Source organism: Petaurus breviceps, unplaced genomic scaffold, assembly GCF_028583685.1.
Source record: "Petaurus breviceps papuanus isolate PSGF00001 unplaced genomic scaffold, PetGlider_PUasm1.0 91023, whole genome shotgun sequence".
In the NCBI taxonomy this organism is placed as follows: Eukaryota; Metazoa; Chordata; class Mammalia; order Diprotodontia; family Petauridae; genus Petaurus; species Petaurus breviceps.
The window spans coordinates 8,814,408-8,825,338 of record NW_027187398.1 but is presented as its reverse complement, the minus strand read 5'-3'; the positions used below and the strand labels follow the sequence as shown (position 1 = coordinate 8,825,338).

General features: G+C 42.9%; 1 protein-coding gene across 1 annotated transcript in view; it reads left to right on the top strand.

Moving 5' to 3' along the window:
• Positions 1 to 26: 26 nt before the first annotated feature.
• Positions 27 to 10,931, top strand: part of LOC138153720 (GON-4-like protein) — a 79,225-nt gene continuing 68,320 nt past the window's right edge. Inside the window, exon 1 of the mRNA XM_069078082.1 lies at positions 27 to 455. Coding sequence (XP_068934183.1) covers positions 409 to 455 — 47 coding nt within the window. The 5' untranslated portion in view covers positions 27 to 408. The remainder of the gene's footprint in view (positions 456 to 10,931) is intronic.

Here is a 10,931-nt window from a genome sequence, read left to right as displayed (position 1 = left end):
TTCTCTGTGGGTCGGTCCCGCCCCTTTCTTGTGCGTGGTTCAATCCGGTTTCCCGAGGAGCCGATTGGTCAGGAGTGAGGTGGAACTCCCTGGTTCCGAGCCAAGGAGGAGAGATGCACAGCGCAAGCGCAGCTCCGCTCCTGCCCCAAGGCGTTTAGCCTGGAGACCCGCCGGTGTATACGAGACCTTTGGTGTTGGGCAAACTCCGGTTTTAGCGGCTGATCCTGAAGCTTCTCCTCTCCGAAGGCGCCAATCTGTCTGTCCCTCCATCTCTACTGACCTTTGGGGTAACTGCCGCCTGGGAAACCCTCACCTGACCAACACCCCGCCCCCCAACACACACTTCTCATCATTGTCGCGCCGGGAGCCCAGGGCAGCTGGAGCGAGTCAGGAAAAGTGGTCGGAGCCATGGGCTCCAGCCTCACCTCTGCCTCCTGGCTTCCTTCAAGTCCCAGGTGAAATCTCACCTTCTGCAAGTCCTCCTTAATCTTAATGCCTTCTTCTGAGATTATCTCCCATTTATCCTGCTTGCTTGTACTTCGTTGTTTGCGTGTTGGAGTATGAGCTTCTTGCATCTGTAGCATTTAGCACAGTGCCTGGCGCATAGTAGGCTCAGCCCTGGGTTCTTCCAGTTGCACATACTTCCAGTCTCCCTAATTTTTTCGTTTCTGTCCTCCCATCGATTCTCCTCTCTAATCTTAGAGGATAGCTTCCTCCTGGAAGTGATCCTCCTTAAAGTGCTCTTCCTCCTGGCTACCGTAAAGCTAATACTGCCAACCAATAGCCTTTATTCCATTCTCTCCCCTCAGGACCTTGATCCGTGCAAATAATAAAATCCCACAATTAAAAAGCAATTCAGGGCCCATCTAGTCCAGCCCATCCCCCCCCCCAAAAAAAAACAAGCAACTCCATTATGACTCACTGGACAAATGCTTATACAGCTTTTGGGAGAATGCACTGCTTTTCCGGGAGGTTCAATCTATTTTTGAATAGTTTTAAGTGTTAGGGTATTTAGCCCAATATCAAGACAATTTTCTTCTTTCCACATTCACCCACTTAGTTTTCCCAGTTCTGGCTTCTGGGACCAATCAGAATAAGGAAGAAGTCAGAGGGTCCAATCCCTCTTATAGAAAATAATCAGTGTTCAACTAGCATGTGCCATGCACATAAGCACTAAGGGAAAAGAAAGGCAAAGAACAAAAAAAAACAACAAAACCCCAGTGCCCACTCTTAAGGAGTTTACCAGAATGCAAGAGATATCAGGCAAACATCTATGTACAAACAAGATATAAACAGGATAAACTGAATAATAATAAACAGGGAAGTAACTAACATTAGGGGGAATCTGGAAATTCTTGCAAAAGATAGGATTTTAGCTGGGGCTTCAATCAATCAATCTATGTATTAATAAGTGCCTACTATGCTAAATTCTGGACATGCAAAAAGAGGCTAAAGACCATCCCTCAAGGAGCATGAGACAATATACAAACAAATACAAAGCAAGCTATATACAGAATAAATAGGAAATAATTAAAAGAGGGAAGGCACTGGAATGAGAGGGATTTGGAAAGACTTCTTTTAGAAGTTGAGATTGAGACTTAAAAACAAGAGAGGTCAGCAGTTAGATCAGAGCAGAGGAACATTTCAGGCATGGAGGACGGCCAGAGAAAATGCCCACAACTGAGAGATGGAGTGTCTTGTTTGTGGAATAGCCAAGAGGCCAGTGTCATTGGATTAAAAAATACATGTTGGGGGAATAAGATGTAAGAAGCCTGGAAAAGGAAGGAGGGGACTAGATTATTTAGGGCTTTGGATGTCAAATAGAGCATTTTGTATTTGCTCCTGGAGGCAATAGGGAGCCATTCCTGGAGGCAGTGGGAAGCCACTAGAGTTTATTGAGTGGGGTTGATGCAGTTTGGGGGCTGGGAACCCTGAAATCTAAGGGAACAGGGCAAGTCTGCCTTTAAAGAATTCAGTCGCCCAAGCTGTCTTTCACAAGTAGCAAGATTTATTGTGACACTAATAGAGCAGCTAGATTCCTAGAGAATCTGCAGTTCCTAATGAATCTGTGCCTTCATGGGGGTAAGACTGATACTTATATACAAAAATGGAACAGTAAAAAGGATGGGACTGAAGAGACCAGGTGTTGACAGTGAAAAGAGTTTAAGTGGTTTGGGGTGGGCCAAGAGCCACTGTGTAAGGACTGTTGAGTATCTAGGTGGGCTGGGCCAGATATCTCTCTGAGATGCCAGTGATCTGGCTTACTAAAATGTATGGAAAAATTCAGGGACTGGGCTTCTTTCAAAGACATAGTCTTTTCTTTCTAGGGGTTCAGGTTCCATCACCCCATTGTTGTGAGATGATATAATCAGGATCTGTACTTTAGGAAAATCACTTTAGTGGCTGAATGGAGGATAGACTGTCATGGGGAGAGATGTGAGGCAGGCAGACCCTTCAGTGGGTTATTGTAATAATCTAGGTGTGAAGTAATGAAAGCCTGCACGAGGGTGGTGGCAGTGTCAGAGGAGAAAAGAGGGCATATACCAGAGATGCTGAGAGGTGAAATCAGCAGGCCTTGGCAATAGATTGGGTATGGGGGGTGAGAGATAGTGAGGAATCCAGAATGACCCCTAGGTTATGAGCCTGAGAAACTGGGAGGAGAGTGTTGCCTTCCATGGTAATAGGGAAGATAGGAGGAAGGGAAGGTTTAGAAGGAAAGATAAGTCTTATTTTGGACCTATTGAGTTTATGATGAAAGGCAGTTGGAGATGCAAGATTAGAGGTCAGCAGACAGACTAGGGCAGGATAGGTAGATTTGAGAATCATCGTCATAAAGATGGTAATGAAATCCATGGGAGCTGATGAGATGACCAAATGAAGTGGTGTAGAGGGAGAAGAGGAGGACCCAGGACAGAAGCCTGAAGGGCACCTCTAGTTAGAGAGTGTGATCTGGAGGAGGATCTAGCAAAGGAAACAGTGAAGGAATGACCAGATAGGTAGGAGAACCAGGAGAGAATGGTGTCCCAAGTATCCAGGAGGAGAGAGTGATCAACAGAGTCAAAGGCTACAGAGAGGTCAAGGAGAATGAGAATAGAGAAAAGGCCATTGGATTTGGCAACTAAAAGATCATTAGTAACTCTGGAGAGGGCAGTTTTAGTGGAATGATAAATTCAGAAACCAGATTGTAAGGGGTTAAGAGCAGAAAGAGAGGAGAGAAAGTGAAAGCACCTATTGTGGATGGCCTTTTTGAGGAGCTAAGCGGAGCAGAAGAGATGAGAGAGTCAGCATGGATGGAAGACCAAATGAGGATTTTTTCAGGATGGGGAGACATGGGCATGTGTGCAGGCAGTAACAAATGAGCCAGGAGACAGGGAAAGACTGAAAACAAGTGGAAGAGTATGGATGACAGAGAGGAGGCCAGTTTCTTGGAGGGGATGGGACGGAATGGGATTGCTTGAACAAGCAGAAGTTTTAGTGTTGGTAAGGAGTAAGGCCACTTCATTAGGTGAGGCAGTAGTGGAGGAGAAAGTAGCAGAAGGTACCTAAGTGACAGGAGATGAGGAAGGGGGAAAAAGAGGGAGCACACAGTAAATGGCCTCAACTTTTCCTACAAACTGAGGCAGGGTTCTCAGATGAGAGAGTGGGAGGAAGAGGAGCCATGGGAGGTATGAGGAGGAATGGAAAGGTGGGGAAAAGCCACTGTGGAGAGTGGGATGGGGAGCTGATAAGGCAGATACAGCAGGACTGCCCCCAGGGGGTGAGGGTCCAGGGGAGGTTATGCCACATAAATTTGTAGTGGAAGCAATGATTTTCTCTACCTTCATTGAGAAGCACTTGTGTGGGTGAGAAAGGGGTGAATGGTAGGAGTGATCCAAGTCCGAGGCTTGACTGGGCATAATTGGCAATATGATAAGGATTCAAGAGAGTAAGACAGTGTAGAGGTGAATTGGTTCACCAAGGAGTCAATATGGGAAGAAGAAAGGAGAGTGGTGGCATGTGCAGGGGAGATGAACTGGGAGAGAATTGAGGGGTCAAAGTATTGGAGGTCATGTTGTGGATGAAGAGTAGACTTATGTAAGTGAAGGCAGAGGGAGAGGTAAAAAGCCAATAAATTAGGGTCAGATAAGGGGATTTCAGAATTCTTGAACATGGAGGTGGTATATTTGTGGGTGATGGCAAGATCAAGGGTATGACCATCTTTGAGTGTGACTGAAGTGGAGTGGAGGAGTAGATCATTCAAGGTGAGTAGGTTAAAGAACTAAGTGGTTAGGATATTTGAGGGGAGTCAGTATGTTGAAGTTCCCTAGTATGAGGGTAGGAGTTAAGGGAGGAGAGAAAAATTATAAGCCAGGTAGGGTACTCATTGAGGAAAAAAGGAAAGTGATGGTAGGGTCTGTAGACAACAGTTACCAGGCTCTTGATTGGATGGTAGATATGAATAGCATCAACCTCTAAGGAAGAAAAGTTACTGAGTGATGGAGGAAGGTGAAAGAGCTCCTGGAAGTGGCAATGGAGAGCTAAGAGTATTTTAAATCCTTTGCCTCAACAATGAGCCTAGAAGAATGAGTGAAGGTGCATCCAGTACTGGAAAGGATGGTCAGAGAAGCTGTGCAAAGCCAGGTTTCAGAAAGAGGCAGGAGATGGAAGGGGTGGGAGAGGGATAGATTTAGGATGAAGGGAAGTTTGTTGTCTATGGAACAGGTATTCCAGAGGGCACAGCAGAAGGGCTGGGAGAAGCTAGGATGAAACTTTGGCATGCAGAGGTTGAGGGGGATTGGATTGAGAAGTTAGGTGATGGGGCTATGGAATAGGGTTTTGGTTGATGATATATAGGAGTTCAGAATCACTGGGATGTGAAGGGTATGAGTAGGTATAAGAATGTTTTTCATGGGGTGGAGGGTGCCACCCCTCTACGCTCATAGGAAAGAAACAACAGGAGGTGGGAGGCCAGAAGTGGAAGGGAAGGTTGTTATTCTTTGCACTGGAGGTTCACATTCCAGTTAGAATACTGGACTGGCAGCAGGAGGTGGAAGATGTCTTGTGCTGGTACAAATGGAAGTGTTTGGGGCATATGAAAGAACCCTGGCCTAATTCCTAGTGACCTTTCCTTAGGGGACATGTTACACATAGCAGGAGATGGAAAGGTCATGGCTCTAGGCTCCAGGATGGGGAAATGAGGAGAGAGAGAATTATGAGCATGGATTGTGGTTTTGTCCTTCCTTCTTGTAGAGGGCCAGGACATCAGGAAGATGATGCCATGATTTGCAAGTAAATTGAATTTGAGTGAGGGAGGGCTGTGCAAAGTCACCAGCTTCACTTTCTCCTCTGGAGCCTCTGGGTACAGTGGCCAGATACAGATCAAGACAACTGGTGATCGCCCAGGATGCAGTGGGAGACCTTTACTTTTTTAAACTAAGGTCTTTCTGAGTTCTCAGTTTGACTGAGACAACACCCAATTAGAGATTACGATTGTTTAAGAAATAAGCCAAGGTGGCCATCTAGGTGGTGCAGTGAATAGAGCGCTGGCCCTAGAGTCAGAAGGACCTAGGTTCGGATCCGGCCTCAGACACTTAACACACACACACAAAATAGCCATGTGACCTTGGGCAAGTCACTTAACCCCAATTGCCCTCCAAAAAGCAAAAAAAAAAAAAAGCAAAAAAAAGACCCTTAGAGTTTCTGGTCAAAAAAGATACAATTACTATTTACATTCACTCTGAATCTCAGAGGCCCAAACTATAACCATTAAATGGTACTTGGGTAGGGACCCATCGTTGGCCAATCAAGGCAAGTCAGAGTAGTTTGAAAGGTTTAAGGCATGGTCTTTAAGAAAAACATATAGCTAGTAAACCTGATGCAGTCTGGGATTGCTGGGAACCCCGAAATGTCAGCATACAGAGTGGCTTCCACCTGGAATTAATGTACTCAAACTTTCTTCCTGTCAAGTGACAAGATTTATTGTAATGCCTATAGGAGCAGGAGGGATTTCTAGTGAACCTGCAATTTAATGGAAGTGAAACTGATGTTTATGTACAAAAAAGCCAGTGAAAAAAATCTATATGGAATGAAGGAGTGGCAAGTATATGCAAGTAGCCTGGGGCTGGAAAACTTTTATTCCTCCCTGAGCCAAGTCGATGCATTTATTAAATGCTTACTATGTACCTGGCTGAGTCTTAAGCTTTGTTAGGACAAAGGCAAAAACAGTTCCTGGCCTCTAGGAAATAACATGTTTTTCATGGAGTGGAGGGTGCCACCCCTCTACGCTCAAAGGAAAGAAGCAACAGAAGGTGGGAGGCCAGAAGTGGAAGGGAAGGTTGTTATTCTTTGCACTGGAGGTTCACATTCCAATTAGAAATAACTATGGACCAACAACACATATACTGACTAAACTGGAGATAGGGATCAGCTCAGGGAAGATAAAGCTGATAGCAGTGAGAGGGATTGCAGTGAAGTTTCCCCATTCTGAAAAATCAAATCTAGAGTGGCTTCCACTAGGCCAGGTTTAGAGGCCACCCGATCTTGCAGGAATCTGGGACTTAGAGTAATGGAGACCCTCCCCAGTGCCACCTCTGCACAAGATGTGCCAAATAAGGACAAAAGTGCTTTCTTGAACATACATTGGGTGATCTACTGTTTCCTTGTTCCGGTACTTGAGGTAGATTGCCACACTTAGATTGTACACCTAACTTCCAGCCAATAGAAGAAAAGGGTCAGGAGGGGGTTAGGGGAGAATTCCACATTACGGCTTTATGACTTCACTATTTCCTTTTGTAAATTGCTTCTCCTCCCTGACCATTTGTCAGGAGGGTGGCCCTTTCTTGAGATTGTATTAAACCATTCTTTTTTGCTTCCTACCATGAGAAACCTCTGAGTATTATTTGGCTAAGGATTTCTGTTGCACACAGTTTTTGGGGCGCACATAGCAGGGTGGTCAAAGTTTATGTTTTTCAAAGAGTGTAAGTAGGGTTGACTTCAGCAATATCAGACAAGATTTAATAATAATAACAACAATGATGATGATGATTATAGTGGGGGCAGCTAGGTGGCTCAGTGGATAGAGCCCTGGACTCAAGAGGACCTGAGTTCAAATCCATCCTCAGACACTTGGTACTTACTAGCTGCGTGACTCTGAGAAAGTCATTTAACCCTTATTGCTATGCAAAATAATAATAATAATAAAAATAGTAATAGCTAGCACTTGAATTAAGGTTTTTAAAACACTTTCCTATGTTGTCTCATCTGATCTTAGTAGGTCTTCTTCTAATAAGATATAAAGAGTGAAAGGAGCAAAGAATTTCTCACCTGCTCTCAACAGATACAGTGCACCTGTTCTGGTAATTCAAGGGATCAAACCTTTGGGCCCTAATTTTACTAGGAGATCCCTGGCAGTCTAGATTACATTCACAACAAACATATAGGAGAATGAAACGGAAGAGCAAAACACTTCACAGCAGGTGATGTAATATCTAGCCCTTTATTATCCTTATAAACAGTCTAGACACATCATTCTGGTTAGCATTTACAGCTGTTTTGTACAAAACTAACTCCAGGGCCTCTCACAAGTAGATTTAAGCCGCTGAATCATTTTACTGCCATCGCTGTGATTTAGGAGATTTTGAATCTCCTTGGGCTGAGAGTATCATTTATAATCAATAATTTCCCTGAAAAACTCAGTATTTCGTTCAGGAATTGGAATTGTGCTGTTGATTTCATTGACACTGCTCTAACCCAAACTGAAATAATAGGTTAGGTTGTAAATATTCTGCTGGAGAAGTCAGAAAACAGAGAGATAGTCTAAAAGTGGGTAGCCAAAAGAAAGATAAGTGAGAACAGCTACTGATAATTCCTACATGGAAAAGAATTGGGCCCTGGGGACAATCTAGATTTTAATCCTCAAAATGAAAAGGAACTCTTTTTAAAAAAATTATTTATTGGGGCAGCTAGGTGGCTCAGTGAATAGAGCACCAGCCCTGGAGTGAGGAGGACCAGAGTTCAAATGTGGCCTCAGACCCTTAACACAAAACTAGCTATGTGACCTTGGGCAAGTCACTTAACCCCAGTCACCTTGCTTTCCCCCTCCAAAAGGAGAAAAAAAAAATTTATTTTTAGTTTACAACATTTAGTTCCACAAGCTTTTGGGTTTTCAATTTTCTTACCCCCTCCCCAAGACGGCATGCCATCTGATATAGGCTCTACATATACATTCATATTAAACATACTTTCACATTAGTCATATTGTAAAGAAGAATTATAACCAATGAAAATGAGCCATGAGAAAGAAGAAACAAAACAAAACAAAAAAGAGAGCAAATAGTATGCTTCAATCTGCATTAAGACTCCATAGTTTCCTTCTTTGGATATGAATAGCATTTTCTATCATGAGCCTTTTAGAGTTATCTTAGAACCTTGCATTGCTGAGAAAAGCCAAGTCTATCAAAGTTAGTCATCACACAACGTGGCTGTAACTGTGTAAAGTGTTTGGTTCTGCTCCCCTCACTCAGCATCAGTTCATGTAAGTCCAGGTTTTTCTGAAGTCCGCCTTCTCATCATTTCTTATAGCACAATAGTATTACATTGCATTCATATACCACAACTTGTTCAGCCATTCCCCAATTGATGGGCATCCCCTCAATTTCCAATTCTTTGCCACCACAAAATGAGCGGCTCTAAATATTTTTGTTCATGTTGGTCCTTTTCCCATTTGTATGATCTCTTTGGTCCTTTTCCATTTTCGGGATCTCTTGGGGATATAGCCCCAGAAGTGGTATTGCTGGATTAAAGAGTATAGCCCTTTGGGCATAGTTCCAAATTGCTCTCCAGAATGGTTGGATCAGTTCATAACTGCACCAACAATGCATTAGTGTTCCAATTTTCCTACATCTTCTCCAGCATTTATAATTTTCCTGCTTTGTCATGTTAGTTAATCTGACAGGTGTGATGTGGTACCTCAGAGTTGTTTCGATTTGCATTTCTCTAGTCAATAGTGATTTAGAGCATTTTTTCATATGACTGTAGATGTCTTTAATTTCTTCCTCTGAAAACTACCTGTTCATATCCTTTAGCCATTTATCAGTTGAGGAAGGACTTGTATTCTTATAAATTTGACTTAATTCTCTTTATATTTTAGAAATGAGGCCTTTATCAGAGACTTTGGTTGTGAAAATTCTTTCCCAGTTTTCTGCTTCCCTCCTAATCTTGGTTGCATTGACTTTGTACAAAACTTTTCAATTTAATGTAATCAAAATTATCCATTTTGCATTTCATAACATTCTCTGTATCTTTTTGGTCATAAACTCTTCCCTTCTCCATAAATCTGACAGGTAAACAATTCCAAAAGGAACTCTTAATGAGGAAACTTCCCTTACCAATGTACATGGATAAACTGTAGTTTTAGAGGGTTGCCTGGACCACTGAGAAGTGATTTGATTTCTCCAGTGTCATCTTACTTAGATGCATGGCAGGTGGGGCTTGAAATCAAATTTTTCTGATGCCAGAACAACTCTTTTCCATTATGCCATATTAGTATATACTGGTACATTTTCCTAAAATATAAATCTCTATGTAGCCCATATAGACATACTTACATATTAAACTTAAAGATGATTTTAGGCTATCTTTTAGGAAGAAAAAAACAGAGGTTTACTCATTTAAGACTTTTTGTACCAATTAGCTTTTTAATCACATCTTGGGTCATAATACAATTAAATAATCTAAATTAATGTAATTGGCATATAAATCAGGACAGCACTAGGTTCCTGAGAAGGTTGTCAATATATTTGTTTAAGAAGAGGAAATGAACAGGGCAGTTAGGCATCCCAGTGGATAGAGCACTGGCCCTGGAACCAGGAGGACCTGAGTTCAAATTCAGCCTCAGACACTTACTAACTGTGCAATCCTAGGCTGTCACTTGACCCTGATTGCTTTAAAAAAAAAAAAAAAGAAGAGGAAATGATGGCTAGGCATAGCTTTGACTACTCCCCTCATTCTTCTAAGAATATATATGATTTGGGGCGGCTAGGTGGCGCAGTGAGTAAAGCGCTGGCCCTGGAGTCGGGAGGACCCGAGTTCGGTTCCAGCCTGAGACACTTAACACCCACACAAAAATACTAGCCGTGTAACCTTGGGCAAGTTAACCCCAAAATTGCCCTCCAAAAGGCAAAAAAAAAAAAAAGAATATATATGATTTAAAGATAAGTGTCATATTCATCAAGATGACAATACCTGGCAATACACAATAATGAGGGCAAGCTTGTCCACAAATGTTTAGAAATGTAATAACAATCCCCCTAAGGAAAGCTGCCATGATCAAGCATATCAGGAAAAAGTAATGACTTGAGGACCTGTGCCCTGAGTAAGATATTCTCCTATGAATGCCTTAGAATATTTGGAAATGTCATATTATTGAGTTTCCCTACCATGGGAGATAACTTATCCCTCACTGGAGTAAATACTGAAACAAATGTTCTTCACCCATTGACAATCAGCCTGACTCCAGGATTCCACAGACCTCTAGTCTTGACTGCCAGAACAGACCAGGGCCCAAACATTTGCCCCACCACATCTATACAGATCCCACCTCCTTTTCTACCTTTCTCATGCACTGATCATCAACCCAACATTATTCTTGCTTTTGGGAAGACAGAAGACAGAGCCACAAAAGCAGGGCAAGAAGGAAAGGGCCACAAGAGTCAAGGAGATGCCAAGAAAAAAGTCACAAAAGTCTCAGGATCTGCACAGATGCTGTGCTACATTGACAGCACAGTGAAAGGGTCAGCACTGGGAATCTACAGCTCCAGGACGTGGTGAGTGGTGAGTCAGTCCCAGAATGGGACTAATGAGGTGATCCCTTCTACCCCACTTCTCTGGTTAGTTGGGGACACGAGATTCTTTGTTCCTTATCTGTTGCTTTCAATTTCTATTTAATTTGCCTG